Here is a 20,920-nt window from a genome sequence, read left to right on the forward strand (position 1 = left end):
ATAAAAATTTCATTTCCCACTTCCCCACTATATACTATCTAATACTATACTTTGTAATCAGAACTTCTCACATGCTGTTATTTACAAAGTTCTGCTGACATTACTCTCATGTTCTAACAGGAAACAGGACCAGAGCAATTTACCACACAGTAAAAATGCTTGGAAAGTCCTTTGACTTTGCAATTTGCTCTGGTAACCTATTCAAATTACTTTTTAAATCAGTATATGAGGGTAATAGGAAACTACAAAATGCTACACACCTTTTGAATTTTATTCCAATCACTCATTTTTAGTTTAGTCTAGAAAATCTGACTACAGCTTTTACAATATTTCAAATTTTGCATGATCACAAGCTGGAGTATGTAAAACATCTAAACTTTAGAGACGTCTGAAAGATTAATAGAAAATGAAAAAGAACCCCATATATTTAATATCTCCATATTTTGTTACTTACTACACAAAATTGGAGAAGAGGGTGTTTGCAGTGTCAAAGTAGAGCCATCTTTCCTTGTGATATTAACTCGAAACACCAGTCTGGCACGAGTGCTTTTTTTCTTGGAACCAGCAATTCCTATTCTGGCTTCAACATCAGCATTCCTCAATTTCAATATCCCTACGCAGTCCACTCTAACAGGAAAAAACATATTAGTTGACGTCAATCTGTTGCATCAAACAAGTTTCTTTTTTTAAAAATTTGCTCATCTTTTAAGTCTTTGGATATGTAACACAGTCATAAGGTTCCAAATTCAAAAAGTACAATAGGGTAAATTCTAAACATTCATAGTTCCTAAATTTGTCAAACTTTCATTTATAATAATAGTGGAAGAAATAGTAAAATCACTATTTTAAAATATGAACATAAGTACTGGCTTATAAGAGACTTACTAGTTTGTTTGTTTGTTTGTTTTTTTAGATTTACTAGTTTTTTTTAAAAAAATTAATGTAGCCTCTTTCCTTTTGCAGCTAGTTCTCATATTAAAATAGAGAGAATAGATTTCACTTTTTAAAAAATTAGTAACTGTCCCCAAAAGTATGAAATACTATACAACCATTAAAAAGTATGTTATGATATAACATTTAATGATATGGGAAAATGCTCATAACACGTTCAGCAAAAAACAGGTTACAGGCCAGCCCCGTGGCTCACTCGGGAGAGTGCGGCGCTGGTAGCGCCAAGGCCACAGGTTTGGATCCTATATAGGGATGGCTGGTGCGCTCACTAGCTGAGCGTGGAGCAGACATCACTGTGCGGAGGGTTGCGATCCCCTTATTGGTCAGAGAGAGAGGGGAAAAAAAAAAAAAAGCAGGTTACAAAACAATGGGCATAATATTATCTCAATTTTGTCCAAAAAAGACTGGGAAGATAAAAATATTAAAATAGTAGTTATTTCGGGGAAGTTAGGTTTTGAAGAGTATGTTTTTAGCTTTTTATTATTCTTTGTTTTCAACTTTCTTATAACAAAGCACTATTTTTATAATCAGTAATTCTATTCCTTTCATCCCCCACTATATACATTTATTTATTTATTGGCAGATGACCAGTACTTGGATCTGAACCCTTAATCTTAGTGTTATAACACCATGTTATAACCAAATGAGCTAACTGGCCAGCCCTGTATTTATTTTTATAATTTTCATAAGTTACAAGTTAAAAAATAAATCTTTACTAAATATTTCTTAAAATTTCCTTTTCCCAATTAATCTTTTCCAAACTATTCAAAATGGCTTTCCAAAGGAAACTGAAAACCAAGTAGATAAAAGTCCTTAGCAGCTATCTAATACAAATAATTACAACACAGGTCTACCCCATACCAATATATTTGCTGCTGTTGCAGTTCAATTTTAGGATTAAGTCTTTTAAAAAAGGCTTAAGAAAAAATAAATTTTAAAATTTAACACTTCAAATATTTTTCAGGCAGTGAAAATGCATAAGATGAAAAATACATAGTGTCAGTAGATAATTTTTTAAAACACAGGAGAATAAAAACAGGAGGTGAATTCAGATCAGCAATATGGGACATCAACATGGGTCAAGGCACTTCATGGTTTCTGTTGAACAGTTTCTAAAGCAAACATTAAGAAAGTGGAATTTAGGAAAGCAAATCAAGTCATTCGTAATTTTTATTTTCAATGTTAATATTATAAATCCCAATAAGTAAGTCTTTGTAATTTTCCGAAAAGCCAGTATTCCACCTGGTTTTCTCTTTCACCATGAGAATTCTTTGCTAAGGTCAAAGAGTTAATTTTAACCAATTACTACCATTCTGTAGTAATTTCTTTTTTTACTTGTATTATTTAAAACATTTTAGTAAAATACTCCAAATCTTTTATACACTAGAAACTGAAAATTTTTCCTGCCTACCACAAAAGTGTAATATATAATGAAAAAATTCTTAGGAAGTACTTACGCCAGTGTCATGTTGTTGCTAGGATCAAGGCCAACTTCTATAACAGTAGTGCCTTCAATGTCCACTTCTTTGCAGGGAGTTGTATTTCGTCCAGTTACCCTGCAGGCCTGATAAAATCCATGTGGTTTCACTCGACCAGAGTCATTGCCCACAAATACCTGCAACACTACTGGTTCGTTATGGCCTTCCAGCTGGAACCAGATAACACACAGCAGAAACACTAATTAGCATTTCAAATAATCAAACTGTAAAATTAAATACTTAAGACCAAATCCTATACTGTAACTGGATTACATTAAAGAAATAATTTAAATCCTCAAGAAAATAGAAATAACATATTTTTTTAAAGCAGAGATGGCTGTTTCTGCAGAACACTATAGTTTTAGTCCTGCAATAAAAATGTTAGATATTAGATGATAAATGATCATTTATAATTTATTTGTACAAGCAGATAAGAATGAACACACAGTTCTTTAGGCAGCATGTGGGTTACTCAGGAGCTACTAATGGAAAAATTCACTAAACTGTGTGAGTGGCACCACCTTCACCATCAAATGAGAGCACACACACTGAATTTTCACTCTACCAAGGCCACTTGAGTAGAAAAGTGTTTGAAATGCAGCTACATAAATAACATGGAAACAAAGCTGATTTTCATAGACTAGATACATACACAGAACATCATGAAATCCTGGGCTAAAACATTATGGACTGAAAAACTGTTAGTTTAAACAAAGATCTATGGATCATTACAGATCTCTAGCAAGCCTTCATAAATTAAATTATAATTAGTATGCTGAAGAATAAATAAATATTTAAAATGGCATCTGAGAACAAATATTTACAATCCTGATTCTTGATAAGGCTTATAGTTAAACATTGAAACTGCTAGTACAGAATGCAGAAAATGACAAAATAACTTGTACAATGTATACCAAAGTACTTCAAAAAACTCACACACCTTTTCTATCCCAGTATAGTTGTATCTTGGTGAACTGATACCATAATGAGACAAATAAGCAAGCAAATAAGCAAACTACTGCCTAGAAAGTGCTTGGCACATAGAGGTGTACAGTATTTGTTGAATAATGAATAAATAAACTTTTAAGGCCAGCGAATTCATTCTCTATCATAGTCAGGCAATTCAGTACTTCTAACCAGATAAGTACAAAGCATAACAAAGTCACAGCAATTAGGTTAAAAATACTGAGCAAACTATCACAATGTCTGGCTAGACAAATATTTACACAAAGAATAATTTAAATTTCTCTCTTGCCTGTTACTTGTCCTGGGGTTGAGGGATTGGGGATAGGTTGGGGTAGTGGGTAGTGAAAAGGGGTAAGAAGGATATTTTACATGTGACTATTAACCAACCTTATAAATGGTCACCGGCGAGTTTTCTGATCCTGAGTTTAAACCATAAATTTTTTCATATATAAAATGAAAGGGATCTGATCTGAAATATTCTACTCTGATCTTGAAATATTGTTCAGCTAACAAACTTACACAAACTGTATTTAATAAGAATCTATCATGTGACTAGCCAAAATTTCTCCCTGTTTAGTATTTTGCAAGGGGTAGAGACACTTTTTAAATATTCCCCTGTCCATTTTCTTTTGCGGGGGGGGGTTGTCTTCAAAGAAAAATATTGTTTACAACTAGATATCACAGGTGCTGAAACTTAAGCCTCTTCTTTACGTTTACACTGAGTTCTAAAAAGATTAAGGCTCAACTGATATCTTATTTCTTTAACTGAAGACTTAAGTTACATATCAACCAATTCTTTTCTGAGTTGAATAGTTCTGATTACATTAGCCATCTCACAAATCTTATTTTCCCTATCCTTAATCATTTCTACTGTATTTCTTTGAATTCACTTTAATATCTCTTCTTAAATATAAAGTTTGAGACAAATATAATTCCAGTATCAAATATAAGGGGAAGCTAATTCATGGTTTGCAGATATTTCACTTTTCAGAATCTATTCTCATCTCTCTTTTCATTTAAACTGAAATTTAAATGATATCAAAGTAACAATATTTGGCTTATGGTCCAGTCAGGCTTTTACTTTACTTTCTATTATATATAGCTAGTAATTCTACCCTTCTGTTTTAGGCAGCCGTTGCTGATTAAAAACAAAATAGGAAGCAGTATTAGAAAAAATTCTTCACATATTGCTAAATATAACTACCTTTACTGTAGGAAAGCCTTGTTGTGTTCTATCTTTTACTGAGCCACGGCTGCCCTCAGTCAGATACCGGGCTCGGTGCTGGGTCTCAGGTTGTACAACTATCTTCAACTCCTTTCCTTCACTTTTGACAGGATACTGTCCACACAACATAGGGCTCTTCTTTACTCCAGTTCCTTTTTGGTTTTCCAATGTTCTGAGAAATCAAAGCACAGCATGGAGAAAGTATCAAAAAGAGTTTTCTACAAAATCCATCTAAGATAAAGGAAGAAATAGAATAAGCAATAACATTAAAAACAAGGCTTAGCTTACTGCCAAAATAAAATACAGCCTAAAGGAAGATACATTCTATAAGCAAAGTATCTTTAAAAATTCTGTAACAAAATTTAACTGTATGATACAAATATAAAAAAGTTGAACAGAAAAGAGAAAGAATGCCTGTGATAGGAAGAAGATTGAGTGCAATAATCTGGGAATAACAGCAAAAAATAGCTACCATCACTATAACCTTTTAGGTTCCACTTCACTCAAAGTACAATTTCAAAATTATATATATATGTGAGTCTTATAAAGCTATAACGTTATCTACTATTTTTTCTAATCAGACCTGCAAAGCAAAAGAAAAAGTGTGGGTAGCAAAAAATCAAAACAAAAACAAAAAAACACCCCACCAAAAAAAAGGACTAAAAAACATATAAAGTTATATGTATCATATTCTTTTGGATATCTTTCTCAGCAAATCAAACTGGAGAAAATTATAATAAATAAATCAGTGATTTGATTTTTATTGGGAAATTGGCTTTACTCTAAACAATCTTTCCCAGAAGTGTGATTTTTCAGAGTATTTTTGTGATTAGTTAAAATAATAAACCTCTCAATAAAAATTTTATAACCTGGGCTTTACAGCATCAGCAATCTAATTTTTTAAAAATTGTGCTTCTAACATTAATTTGTTTATATTTGCTGTGTGGAATATATGTTCAAAGAAAAACAGTATCCCAAATGGTGATTAGGACTTTAGGCCACCAATTAGTCTGTAAAATTGTTGACGTGCTGTAAATACTCATATATGATAAAAATAAGTAGAAAATAATACTGTTAGTTATCTTTTGAGCAATACGAAATAGATATAAAATTATCCATGTACATTTTTAAATTAGAGAAGGGCCTTAAATGCTTTCTCTGTGACTCTCCCAGTCCTAAGTTTTGACTCACAATGAAGATCCAGGAACCATGAGATGACTTTAGACAAAATCTCCTCTAAAAGCAACCAGGTCCCAGGAGGAACTTTATGTCTTCAAACACAGAGAAGCTAAGCAGCCTTCAACCTGGCTCTAATGCTTACCCCTCCAGCTCTAACCAAGTTGTTGCCTCAATCATCAAGAACAAAGAGGAAAGGCAGTACCCTTGATGAAATGGGGACTAGGTTGAACCTGATGGCTAGGAAAAGGAGCAGAAGAATGGAGTAAAGAAGGGATGGAACTGACATAGGAAAGCAGTAAGACTGAATGGATAAAAGGAAAAGTTCTCAGGGCAAGTACTGTACTTAATCATTTTCATATTCCCTGAACTTTGCACAGTTCCTGAAATGTAACAGGTGCTAAAGATATGTTTGTTGATGAAGGCAAACAGGAAAAAGAAAGGCACAAAGAAAGGAAAACAGAGGGAGAAAGGAGCTTCTATAATACTAAGATGAGAAAGACCAGATCCTAACTGGACAAGAATGCCATTCATTCACATAAGTTTGACACAATGAAGTCAAAGATTACCTGTATAAGTCATTTAAAAGGCCCTGGCAGAATAAATTCTATGAAAAAAAGTATCAAGTTGAGGCTGGAACAATGGGCAATAAACCCCGTTTTTCTTTTCATCATTTTGGGTAGAAGTTCAAACATTTGGTCTAAATAGTGTGCAGTTCCTTATATATGAAATTCTATAATGATATTCTGTATTATACTCATCTTAAAATCAAAGCAAAAATATTCATTCATTGAAACTATGTAAAAAGATCCCCAAATATACATACAAAGAAACTAAAAGAAAATACAGCAAAATGATAATAGCAGTTGTACTGACTAGATTATCAGTTATTTATTTTCTTGTATTTTTCAAATATGTGTAATTCGTATCTATCAGTTTTATAATAAAAAAGAAAACTTTTTAGTTTGAAATATATGGAAAATTTGTAAAGCATGTCAATGAACTTGGCAAGATATGTGCTAGTCAAGCTAAGGTTTATGAGGGTAAATAAATGAAATAAGTTTTACTATTAAGTAAAACAAAATATCTCACTTGGGATGATGACTGTTAAATGAGTTGACAAAGTATACACATTACAGCTTAAAGAACAATAGCACATGTAAATAAACAATCTGTAAAATGATACTTTAAAAAGTTCTTTAAACTGTCTTTATTCCTTAAGTTTAAATGTAAAAAGGGAATATATACATATTTAGATCTATGGTCATCTTAAACAATGAAAGCATCAACTAATTCTTAGAAAAGTAGTCATTCAAATTACTAATTTTTAAGGTATGATGGCTTAAGAAAAAACAAAGTAGCAGTTAGTTACATGGGATTTTATTTCTAAATGACAATTAAAAGGAAAATCCACTGTTGTGGCATATTCTATTCAGAAGTCTTAAAATGACATTCTAACTCCTTTGTGCTGCATAATCCTTCTGGTTGTCTATATCATAAAAATAATTTTCACTACAAAATCCCTAAAATAGGTCTCCCAATAGATGACTTTATATCTTAATTTGTAGGAATATCTAGAAGAGAATGGGGCTACTGACATTTAGTCAAAGCATTTAAGAATAATACAGCTAAGAATATTTAAATACTGAGCAGTTTTTTTTTTAGTTTTATTTTCTTAATAAACTCTAACATTTTAGTTATATAAAAATGCTATTTCTATCCACGGGCTGTCAAGATTTCTATGTGGTATCTTGAAGATCAAAAAACTACTAAAAATAATATTTGAAAGTACATTTTCTAAATACCTAGCATTAAATAAATTGCAAATGGCACATTAGATTGAAGGTTATATACCTTATCTCTCAAAAATTTTTAAATTTCTGGGCCAGCCCGTGGCTCACTTGGAGAGTGTGGTGCTGATAAAACCAAGGTCATGCATGGGTTTGGATCCCATATAAGGATGGCCGGTCGCTCACTGGGTGAGCATGGTGCTGACAACACCAAGTCAAGGGTTAAGATCCCCTTACCGGTCATCTTTTTAAAAAAAGAAAATTAAAAAAATTAAAAATAAAAAAATTTTTTTAATTTCTTTCATGTTTCTAACATTTTTCTCATTGCTGAAGATAGAGGCTTTTAGCTTAAGATGCTCTGAAAATTTGTTTTCAAAAGGCCTATATTTCTATATATTTACATGAGGTTTCATCCTTTCCTCAATATAGTTCTCATAAATTTAAATTTTAAACTTCTTCCATGATTTCCATATATTCAAATATTTTTCCATTACCTAAGAAGCTGGACATTTCTTCTGCTGCTTGATGGAGTTTCTGCTCCATAAATTATTTCATGAAAGATTTTGTCTTGAAAAATGTCATTATTTCCCTGGGTAACCTCAAATCATTTCTAAGATATATCTATCATACAAAAGCAGAAGCAGAGAAGATGTTGGTCAAGATATCACTTTAATTAAAAAATGCAAATCACTGTGTTGACTCTCCCTAAGTCAAAATTTTATTTGTTCTTAATTTGAAACTTCAACAAAAATGAAAATTTCTCTTCTGGAACTTTATAAAAGATTTTCTCCATTGAAGCCCAAATAAATCTACAGGTTTTTAATGGTATTCATGAACATTTTAGATCTATGCTACCTGTCACAATTACGTAAGTATTCATCTGTGGTAATTCATTAAGTTTCAGAGAACTATTCTATATGTAACAGCTCTACAAATATTATGTTCTAGAACTCCTGACTCTGTTAAAATGGCAACATTTTAGGAAAGGTTATACCTTGTTTTCTTTTAGATAATTTCCTAATATGTACTTTCTAAAACTGAAAAGCATTTAAGTGTGCATTTTTATTTAACTACATCACTGTAAAGAAATTTTAAATAAAAGTATAAAAGAAAGTAGTACAGAATAATTAATTGCTTAAATAGTAGAAGTTACTTTAAAAATGTACTGAGAGAATATTTAAGGACAAGTTTAATATACAGTAAGAGTGAGCCCCGTGGCTCACTCGGGAGAGTGCGGTGCTGGAAGCGCCAAGGCCACGGGTTTGGATCCTATATAGGGAAGGCCTACAGGCTCACTGGCTGAGCATGGTGCAAACCACACCGTGCGAAGGGTTGCGATCCCCTTACCGGTCAAAAAAAAAAAAAGGAATATTCTCTATGATATTCCGCCATATTTTTAACTTAAAACTGATCAGTGATGTCATCAACTAGTAAACCAATCTAAAGCTTCTCAACCATTTTCATGATAACCTGAAATTGTAATGTCAACTAAAGGATCATACATTGCCTCTCAAAAAACTAATTCTCAAAAATCCAGTGAGTTAAATTTCACCAAATTATGTTGAACATACTGTAAGAAAATCTAATTTAAGAGGTCTAACAATTAAATATTACGATGTAAGTACCAAAGGAATTAAAAGTTAAAAATAAGTCATACTATTCTGCATTATAGCAATAAATATTCTGTAATAAAGCTATTGAAATATACATGTTGGCAGAGATAAAAGAAAACTCAAACATGTACCATGATCTTGTTCCATCATCCTCCAAATAAGCAACCCAGAATCACACACACACACAAAAATTAGTAATTTAAAAAAAAAAAAAAAAAAAAACTGAATTGGCACAATGTATTAAAGAAAAAAGGTTTTAAATACATGAACCAAAATGATGAGAATCAAACCATCAATTTAGTATTTTCTTGTTTTCATCAAATAAAGAGAAAGAATAAAAATGAAGTCTAAAATCCTCTCAAAAAGGTAATGGAGTAAACCATATGAGGATACAATGTGAGAGAGAACACAAACTAGCTCTTGGTGAACATTTTATGTTGTTATAGCTAGAGTCATTACTAGTTATTTCTATGAGTAAAAATATTTTTAAATCCTTTTAAAATATAAATCAGATAGTTTTCATTTTCTGCTACCTAACTATATTCATAATGAGATTCCTATTGTTATAATCTATTGTATTTTATTTTTTTCTCTACTAAAATTTGGTAATTTTAAGTTAAAATATTCATGTATTTCAATGATAAAATTAGCATGTTTGCTTTATATGCAAGCTTAAGCTGAGCAATTTAGAAAAGTTGGGAATGATTTTTTGTTGTTGTTTTTCATAATGGTGATAGAACTTTAAAAAATGTGAATACCAACCCATTTCCTGCTTTTGAGTTGCTTTTGTTGTCCGTTGTAAGCTGAGAAAGCACATAGTGAGGTGCTTTGGCACTGTCGGCATCAAATATATCCATATTAGATTCTTCACAATCTCGTCGTTTGACCCCAGGCCTCTGCTTTGGATTTCGTTTTCGTGATTTACGAGGTACCTCAGTGTTATCATTGTAGGAATTGGTGCTCATGTTACTGAAGTTGGAGGGGGAATCCTCCATCCACATACTGCAGCTCTGCTCAGATTCCAATCCACACCCCTCATCCTGGCAGGACATCCGACTGTTATCCAGCAAGTCCTCAGGTGGTGGTGAGATGTACAAGACTGTGTGCCTCTTCGGTGTTGATGGATGCTGCTGAACTGTGTTACTGGTTAACTGCTTTTCACTTACCCCTCTGTTACTTACCCCCACGGCTGAGGAGCAGCTCTCCACTTGCATAGCCTTGCTGTCCGTGACTGAGGTAGAATAAATGGTAGGGCTGGAAGAGGTGGTAAAGGAGCTGCAAGCACCGCCCATGGAGGAAGAAGAGGGAGCTGAAGAAGCATCTGCAGTGTACAATTCAAGAGTAAATACACTATACATGTTTTCACCTATGCTGGCTAGCAGTCCCATTGAAAATGTGATTTGTGAACTGATTGTTTTTCCCCAAAATGAATAGTTGGAATTTGGTTAAGTTTTAGAATATAGATGCTTCAAGCAATACAAGGCCTAAAAATGCAATTTTTAAAAATGCCCAATAGCATTATATTACTTGTGTTACAATTGATAAGATTTTTAAAATCTAATTTAATGTTTCAAGCTGTAAAGCAAGAATAAAGCTTTTATTGCCTCAGCTGGACGTTCTGTTGAATTTTAATCATTTAAAGTAATAAAGAAAACCCCAATATGAAATATATGCTTGTGGTCCACATTCAATGCCAATTAAATAATTCATTATAGAATTTGAAAAGTGGGACTGTGCTTAGCCACAAAATATTAAAATAAGTTTCTAACCTATGAAGCAGAGAACTACAGGTCATTTTTAATGCAGACACTCCCTGCTTCAGAGGCAAATCCTGGAATAAAAATATGAGAAAATAAATGAGAAAAGAGCTTCTGATTATTCTAGATATCAATTATAAAATGAGAAATAAATAGAAAAAATATATAATCAACTGAACTGGAGGCAAAATGGAACTGGTACCATCACTATGATTGGTTGTAAAATCTAGGAGAATACAGGTGGAAAAGGTTTGATTTGGAGCATGCCGGGTCATAGAAGATAAGCAAGTTAACCATCGAGATCCTCCAGAAGTTGGAAGTGGCAGTTTAAAATCATGAACTCTAAAATAAATAAATCCATCCTTCATGACAGAATGAAAAGCAGAATAAGGACTGATTACAGGATAGTTTTCTCTTATAAAGTACTTGATTACATGCTCAGCAATTGTTTATCACTGTCTATTTCCTCTCTTTAAAGGGTCTGCTTGATTGTGACCATTAATGAAATTTTCTAACTTAAGAGAAACAGTAAATTTTACTGGCTAAAGTATAACAAAAAAGAGTTAAGAATGAAAATCTCTGAAGAGCTTCAGATTGAATTCCTATAAAAGTTTTGTATTTTTTTATAAAACCATTTATGTATTACGCCTAGCAAAAAGATTTAAGTAGATCTTTTCAGAATGTGTGGCAACTGGCAGAACAGCTCACTGAAAATACTACTACTTTAGTCCTTAATAGCATAACCTCAGAAGCACACTAATATTGCTAAGGTTGGAAGACATCATTCCTAAAATTTTAGAAATACCTTTTTATTTTGTACAACATGGAAAGGTTTATAATTATACACACACACACACACAAAATAAAAATGGACAACATGACAGACAAAAAGATATGTTTAAATCTAAAATTAATTTGTATCTGTAGCCAAGTATGCCACTGTTTTAAAGCGTACAATAAAACTTAAAAGTGTGATGTGCAGTTACTGGACTTCCAACATTTATATCAATTATAAAATAAAGAATGAAATATAATAATGACAATGTTTACATAATCAAAAGCCAATTACCAAAGATTTATTTTTTAGTTAACATGTATCAAAACACTTAAATTATTTGAAAGAACTACATCCACCCAGAATTTTTCATTGCAGTCAAGGCTGAAGAGCACTGTAATTAATATTAGCCATTAACAATGTGATCTATATAATGCCACGAGGAAAGATTTTCCCCAACTACCACAATTCAAAGAACCTAAAGCAATTAGATGATACCAGTTCCATTTTCCAGTTTGTATCCTTGTTAAATGCAGTAGCTGAAATTGGAAAATTCAGTCACTTTAAACTGTATTCCAATTTAAAGAAAAATTTATCAATTTTGTATCATGCAGTAATGCAATGTTTTCTTAGTAAATAAATATTTTAAAAGATTTTTTAAAACTACAAAATCTAGATGCTAATGTAAGTGACAGTTTAGGAGCTGATTTGTAGCCACTTTGGGTATAAACATAAAGTTTTTTCCTTGTTTTTTGAAAAGTACTACAGAATTTTTAAAGAAAAAATAGGAAAGGTATTATGTCTAACATCCTCCATCTGTTCCAACTATTGGCAAAAATGAAGCCAAATTTTTGTGTGCATATGAGCCTATGTTCTTCATTTTCAGAGAAATACAAGTATGCAGCACACAATATTAGCAGTGGAACACACAACACATGCAGCATGAATGCTGTGAACTTGTATTTCTATAAAGTGTTTTTTTCCCACTCACCCCTTTTGAATCTAAAAATCATGCACATGAGAATGCAGAATATGGACATCTCACAGATCCCTGTCCAGGAAAGATGAAAAGAACGGGTGAAAAGCAATCATGAACTCAAAAGCAAGTTATGTGGTATTTATGAGTTTAATATGCGAGATATAACCTAGCATTGCTCTTTGAGGAAAAATAATTTTATCTTGCAAATCTTATCAAAAACCATCATGATTATAAAACCCAATGGAAATAATAATCATGAGCGTCTGTTCTGGGACAGGTATGCCAAACTGTGATATCATACTCTCCGTAAGTTAAAATATTCTATACATTTTCCTTGGACACCTAATACACTATTGTTGCATTTTACCTCCAGTTTCCCAGATATACTCATTAAATAAAAAAGTTAATTAGCACAAAATTATGAAACTGAAAATATTATTCTGTCAGAAGACAGCAGAAAGCATCCTTTAATTGAAAAATATTACTTTTAAAAGCATACCTCAGCTTGGTCCCCAAATTACAAAGATTTCACTTACATTAAGACAAATAAAATGAATTTTTTTAAGCTATAAAATTATTTCATTGGTATCAAGGATGCTCTGATAATGATAATGGTGCATAGAACCTTTCACATAAAAATGTTACATTCTGGTGAGCAAGTGATTGATTACCCAGGAGCATTAATAATGCCAGGTGAGGTGATGAAGTGGAGGATAAAGACTGTGGGCCCCTTGAGAACACTAATAATCTTTCTAATCTTAGACCGTCCCAATACCTACCATAGTGCATTCCCTGCATGTAGTAAAAATCCAAATTTTTTATTAAATTGACTTGTGAGAAGCCAAAATATGACATGTATATTGAGTTATATTAAAGTTAAATTGGCAAATAAATGTACGTTGAAGAAAAAAAGATTTATTTCTCAAAGTACTTAGAATATATATTATCACAATAGCATTATCTGATACAGGGAAAATATGAAGGGTTTAGAGGTAACTATTTGCTATTTCTACGAAGACTGCTGTAACAACTTTCCTCCTTGAAACTATAAATAAGCCAAACTACCTACTTATATTTTAATTCATAAATTTACCAAGGATAAAAAATTAATATTATCCCATTAAAATATAAATACATAAAAATAATGATATCAAGAACATTTTAGATTTCTAAACACTAATTACCATTTCCAAGCATTCCCAGAAAAGCACTAAAGAATATTCCTGGGAATATTATAAATGTACTTAAAATAGTTGTAAAGACTTTTCGGTTACCATATTACTAAATAAAATATCAAACAGCTTAATTGACATTCCATAGAACTAGAGTGTTAGTTAATATAATCTGGCCCCATCTATATACATTCTTTTTTATTTATACATTCCTGCATACAAAATATGCTAAGTACTCCTCCCACTCCTCCTTATTTGGTGCTAAGTATCTTTTTCTTTTCTTTTGGTGGCTGGCTGGTACATGGATTGAACCCTGGACCTTGGTGTTATCAGCACCAAACACTAACCAGCTGAGCTAACCGGGCAGTCTCTCTATTTTTATCTGTTAGGAATGTAGAGACTATGTTTAATTGCCACATATTAAAAATACAGAAACTCCAACATGAAAATGTTTTAATAACTGCTTTTATTTCCTCATTGAGCAGAACAGTTATAAAGAATTTCTTTCTACTTAATAACTTTCTAATTCTATTTGTTCCTTACATCTCCTATCAATCCTTCATAAACCTGAAATTTATTCTTAATATTTTTCTTAAAATTATTCTCTTATCTAAGTAACATGAATAAATTGTTATTGATTTTTTTTTTTACTTGTATGAAATAATTATCTGTGAACCTAGTCTAACTTACATAAAATAACTTTATTTTTCCATGGCATTTTCTGTAACCACAGAGAGCAAAACAAACCAAAGGGAAAACTAGTGGACATTCTACAATTTACTAATGGAAATTTATAATCTCAGAAGAAAAGATTAATTTTAAAATTTTTAAAGTGAAAGGAGGTGTCATATCTGTAGTATCCTATATTTAAATCTAATAGTCCTGCCATTAGCAGCACCAAATTACCAGACCAAACATCAGTAATGATAATGAATTTGAATTGTATATATGGCTTCTTTTAAGCATTGATGGAATCACTAAGGTTCACTATGAATATTCAAAGTAGTTGCGATAAAAAGATTGACAGGGAATACATGGATATCCCAGAATTAGCAAGTATTATTAATTTGATGAGAAAGATGAAAAAATGGATTTTAAAAGATACCAACATGTGTAGATTTTATATACTCCTTTTTAAAACTATATTTTAAGTATTAGTTCTAGATTTATCAACTAGAAATTTTTTGGATTTTTTTTTCACTATATTTAGAATTAATTAATTAATTAATTAATTTTTTTGGTGGCTGCCTGGTAGAGGGATCCGAACCCTGGTGTTACAAAGTCGCACTCTAACCAGCTAAATTAACTAGCCAGACCTAGAAGTTATTTTTAATTACCATAATATTTTAGTGCATAAAATACCATTAAAAAGAGATAACACCTTATATGGAATTAACTAGACTTTTTACAGAAAACTTTGAAATTAGCAACATTCTTTAAAGTCCTCCCAAAAAAACACAAGTACCTTTCACTGATTTAAAATATATGACAGAAATGATATTTTCCTAAGCTTCCAGGATCAAAATCTGATCCCTAGCATTGAAATATGCACATATATTTTATAATTTTTCAACATCTGTGCACAATCAAGTTTCATAAAAAGCCATTAAAACAAAATCCATAAAATTTTGCAAGTGTGCTAAGTGAACCAATAGTGGAACGGAGAAGGAGTCAACCAATTGCCTGGTCAGAAAATAATTATAAAAAACAACATAGAATATTTGAAAACAATTTCTGAGTTAAAACACATATTGTTCAGCCTTAGTTATTCTTTTTAAGTACTGCATTATATTGTTCTTACTGGTAACAATGATTTCAAATCTAACATCTTGTCTGATAAATGTCACCTAGATATATGGACATATTTTCAGATCAAAGAAGAAAGATATTCAGAGAAAAAAATTGTAAGGCCAACATACATGTTGCCAAGAGATTGAAATACCTAGAACACACAAAGTGGCTGCAAACCTGCTTTGTCAATACCTTACATGCCAACCTTCATTTTTTACTTTTCTTCTTCTTCTTATAATATTAATGTAAAGTTTAAAACTTTACAGAAAGGTTTAGTTTCAATCAGTATCAATCCACTATTTAGAAACAAAAAAAGAAAGGAAGAAAGAAAGAAAGACTTATGAAGAAGTCTGAAAACGAGACCGACCTATACCCTGGGTGAGATTGGATGGGTTAAGTGTCTCTGGCACTATTTGTCTTCACTATTGACAGACACTGTCACACAACCCACCACACGATGCCTGTCTCTGAATGGCGAAGCTAGAATGCAAGTTAAGTGTATTAATAGAAAAAACAACTAGCATCCCAGCATATAAAATAAGCAATCCAGATTACTTTACAAAAAAACAAAAACCAAAAATTGTACACTTGATCATTTAATTTACATGTTTAAAACAGTTTCAATTTCCCATTTGTACTTTTCCCACCCAACATAAGTTTAGATGCTACAATAAGCCATATTTTAAAAATTAAATTATTAACATCCAAATAAATGCATGTGGGGAAATTTCTTATCCAAAATTTTTGTTAACTCATATTCACCAATTTGTTCTCCTGTTAAAAAATGCAATCTAATCCATAAACCAGAACACTCTTTTTCAGGTGTTTTTAGGCTGTGTCCCTTACCTAAACTCTCTTAAAGAGTAGAAGAGGAAATGTTCTGAACGATACATTCAAGCTATAAGAAATACCTAGATTTTAGCAGCAAAAGAACCTTCATTTCAGGCCATACTGATTCCCACATAATACTTCCTTACCCTCTTCTCAAACAAAGCTACCAATTTATATTTTTAAATTAGATATGTTACTGTATACAAAATGTCTGATCCTAGAGACTATTTTTTTTTTTTTTAAAGGGGCTGGACCATCTTTTTCTTCCCCAGTCCATCAAGTTGCCATTCAGAGTTCTAATACTATAAAATAATTCTTCTTCAATTTTTAATCTGAATTCTCCAAAAATAATTATTTTTACCTTGTCAGAGTGCCATTAATATATTCACAAAATATTTACTAAAGAATACTTCCTGAAAAACACAATCTTTGTCCTTACACTTAGAGCAATGTTTTAAATGTATCTTTTGTCCTATTCAACCCAAAGTATGTAAACACAGTGTAAAACATATACCAGGTCCACATTAAATAAATGTTTTTTCAATCCTTTTTAAAACCTTTCCTACTGGAAGAGAAAGATGTTTTCCATCATTCAGCAATTTGAGTACTACTACTGAGTAGCACACTGGTCAATACTGAGTGAAGCTGAAACATAAACCTCTACTTCAAACAGTTTAATCAAAAAAGGAAATAATTATTCTAGCTGATCACAACATTTATTACACTGCCAAAACCCACAGGAAGTATAGGTTAAAAAAAAGAGAGAAGTATTGTGCTACTTGAAAGGTAATGTCACTGTAAGACAAAAACAGAGAATACCTCTAAACTTAAATAAAAATCAGAGAGAAAAATAGTTCTGAGGGATGGTATTTGAAGGAGACTTCAATGGTTTGTCATATAATACATTTTAATATAGTTTAGATTAAATAATAATGGTATCCCTGCCAATTCTATTCCAATGTCTTCACATTTCTTTTTTTTAGAAGTGACCAAAACAACAAAAGAAAATAGTATATATAATTTCATTAGAACCTTCTGATTTAGTTAATCAGGTTTTATACCTGGGTCTGGATTAGAATGTACATTAGATCCAATTGTAGACTAAGTTACCTAGGCAAAAAACATAAGTCATAAATTGTTCTAACAGAAGTCTTGATCATTGACCATGCATTTTTACCATTCCATTTTTAAAAAGTGGGAAGAGAATTCTATGAAGAATTCTTAAACAGTCAACTTGGTAGAATTATCATCCAGAACTGTCTATTCTTTTTTTTTTTTTTTTAAAGATGACCGGTAAGGGGATCTTACTCTTGACTTGGTGTTGTCAGCACCATGCTCTCCCTAGTGAGGTAACAGGCCATCCCTATATAGGGATCTGAACCCGTGGCCTTGGTGTTATTAGCACCGCACTATCCCAAGTGAGCCACAGGCTGGCCCTGAACTGTCTATTCTTCCTATGATTCATCATCCTCTAGCAACATTCCTTTTATATTCAAGGAATTCTATTGACAGGGTCAACATGACAGAATAGGAGAGTCTGAAAGTAACTTCCATAGCCCATGTATGTTTACATCAAAACTGAGAAGCGAAACTTCAAAATAAGGCCAAAAATAGGCTGGATGAGAACAGAAAGAAAAAAATCAAAATAAAGTTTAAAAACTGACTTTTATAAAGGAAAGACCTGTTTTTAAAAAACAAATTCTAACAAATAACGTTAGAAACACATGGGGAAGGAATGTCAATGTTTATTGAATAATCACAAATTATCAGGTAATATTAGGTATTTTACATATTTATTTTCATAACCTTAAGAAGACATTGGTGTTATTGTCTAATAACAGAGGTAATATTATTGGAAATTTATTTAACTTTCTCAAGATTCTGTCAGTATGATAGAAATGATATAACAGCAATCAAATTCAAGCGAGATATTTATGATTCTAAAGCCCATGCTAATAGTTTACGTGAAAAAATAAAGAGATGTAAATAAAACTATATACATGTGGTGGTGGTGGTGGTGGTATGTGTGATCTAGAGGGTGGCTATATAGACCTGGCACTTTGAGGTGCTTTCTCATTCATTTTCTAATTTAATTGACAATAATTCCCTGTAATTATATGGAAAGAATGAATTTTACCTCAGTGGGCTAAATAAATACTGCCAATGAACATATACTTGCATTGAACATCTAATATATCACAGACCTTTGTTACTTTTTAAGAGCAGAGTTTATTGGACATTTTGATCTATTATTTTAATCATCTGCTAGCTGGTGTTTTTTTAAATTATGAAATATTTACAACTAACACCCATGTACCGTCTACCCATATTAAATAAATGCTAACATTTTACTATGTATGATTTTTTTAAGATAAAAAATATCACAGAAACAGATGAAATTCTTTTGTTATAAAACAGTTACATCAACACTTTTTTGCATATGATATTATCAGTCTTCTTGGTGATTTAAAAAAGTAAGCCCACTTCTTAAACAAAATTGTGTTTAAGTATTTTGCCTATGAATGGTTGAGAATCTGTGACATTTTAAAATGCTGTTCTACAAACTCATGTAATATAAAAATGTGCTTATTTATCAGCAACTGAATAAGTCACAATATCTATAAAAGTTGTTGCTAAAAATTATTAAGAGGACAATAAAAAGGGAAATATTTAAGGAACAAAGCAGTAATTGGCCAAGTATACTTTTTGTCAATGACATTTTATAATATGGATAGCTTCCTGAATTAGTAGTTGTTTCTGAATTAATAGTCACAGCCCAAGTTTGCTTACACTTTTCATTCTGATAATGCAGACTTTGGCATAAATCTATACATACATATATACATACATGGTACTATCTATATATATGCTATGTAATTTTAGTATAAGACAGAAGTAGTAGAGATTTTTAAACCTACTTGCAACATGTTTGTAACTAGGATCTAAATTCCTTCTAGAAGTGGCCCAGTTTTCTAGGAAAAATGGGGATGGCCATGTGGAATAACAGATCAACTCACAACATTTTACCTCACAATATCAGTACATAGGTTAATCACCTTTCCTGTTAATGGGCTTCAGATTTAACCTTACAAATAGTATACTACATAAGTGGAAAAATTCTGAAATATGTTAATCCATTTTACACAGAGGAACAATCAAAGGCAAATTTGTTCCTCAAATTTAGTCAACTGAAGAAAATCCAAATTATATTGAGATGGGGGGTGCTCAATTTTCCTGGGCTTGGATTACAGAACACAGGTTTTAGGCCCCTCCTCCAGAGGAAAGTTACTGTTCCTAGTTAGACCTATTCTCAACACCAACAGGAAGAAATAGAGAGCTCAGGGGGCTGGTTTATGCAAATCCATGCTCAGTAGAGAAGGGTTATATAACCTGGTAGCTGAATGACCTTCCACTAGGGGTGCTAAAGAGTACAGAATGTTCTTGAATATGTCTGGTGCATGTGATGGGATTTGACCAATGGACATGCTCCAAAAAAGAGATCAACTGAGCATGTGCACGACTATATTACACAACTGGGAATCACCCCCTTAACTGAATATTCAGTAGACAGCAAAACCATAAAAGCTGAATCCTGGCAGAAGGCAGGGCTCTTGCTTATTCTGAGAACCAGCTTGCACTCTGCCTGTAGAATGTGTATTTTTTTCTTTTGCTATCAAACTTACTTCCAGAAAGTTGTTGCTCACTTTTCTGGGGCCAACCCACACTTCCCTGGCTGAGGTGTGTATGCTTTCTTTTGTACCAAACTTACTTTCAGCAAGCAGCTGCTCACTCTCTTGAGCCAGCCTGCATTGTATACTGAACTTTAAGTGTGTATTTCTTACTTTTGTGTTAAACTTGGCGTGGGCCCTGCTCAATCTCTGGAGATATGTCACACTCTCTCTGTGAAATCTGTATCTCTTATTCATTATATTAAACCTGTTCTCACTTTCTACTGTGACCTGCTCTTGAATTCTTTCCTGTGGTGGAGTCAAGAAACTGGTAAGAGGACAGGGAGGGTCAAGGCCAACTATCGGCACCCCAGATCCTTCCTCAGGCTTCAATATAACAAACTGTAAATACTTTCTAAATAAGCAAACAAGTTATAATGGGATATATAATTCTGATGCTGTGAATCACTTTTATTAAGAATTAATATTCTTCAGGAAATCGTATTCCCATTTTGCAGATCCTGACACTTGTACAGCTTTTTCAACTCAATATCCTACACATTACCTACTCCAGGATCTTGTGTTTCCCTAAGTGAAGTGATAGTATACAATGCTAAATTCCCTGAAGTTCAAAGGCAAGGATTAAAGAAGTGAAATCCCAGTAGGAAAGAAGAGCGGTACCTTGTGGCTGGAAGGACTAAGATATGATTACATATGATGGTATGCAAATTGTCTACTACAATTACCA

At 32.2% G+C, this 20,920-nt stretch overlaps 1 protein-coding gene across 4 annotated transcripts in view; it reads right to left on the minus strand.

Moving 5' to 3' along the window:
• The window catches only part of NFAT5 (nuclear factor of activated T cells 5), a 123,044-nt gene that overhangs the window by 41,349 nt on the left and 60,775 nt on the right, over window positions 1-20,920 (minus strand). The window contains exons 1-6 of one of the 4 annotated variants that reach the window (XM_063110534.1): window positions 16,041-16,107; window positions 10,969-11,030; window positions 9,962-10,520; window positions 4,600-4,792; window positions 2,409-2,599; window positions 455-627 (exon numbers count right to left, since the gene is read on the minus strand). In XM_063110534.1, the coding sequence (XP_062966604.1) occupies window positions 455-627; window positions 2,409-2,599; window positions 4,600-4,792; window positions 9,962-10,491 (1,087 nt within the window). In that variant the 5' untranslated portion in view covers window positions 10,492-10,520; window positions 10,969-11,030; window positions 16,041-16,107. Of the gene's footprint in view, window positions 1-454; window positions 628-2,408; window positions 2,600-4,599; window positions 4,793-9,961; window positions 10,521-10,968; window positions 11,031-16,040; window positions 16,108-20,920 lie in introns of those variants that run through there. The other 3 variants (XM_063110533.1, XM_063110535.1, XM_063110536.1) reach the window with 3 other exon arrangements.

Source organism: Cynocephalus volans, chromosome 10 (genome assembly GCF_027409185.1).
Source record: "Cynocephalus volans isolate mCynVol1 chromosome 10, mCynVol1.pri, whole genome shotgun sequence".
Classification (NCBI taxonomy): domain Eukaryota; kingdom Metazoa; phylum Chordata; class Mammalia; order Dermoptera; family Cynocephalidae; genus Cynocephalus; species Cynocephalus volans.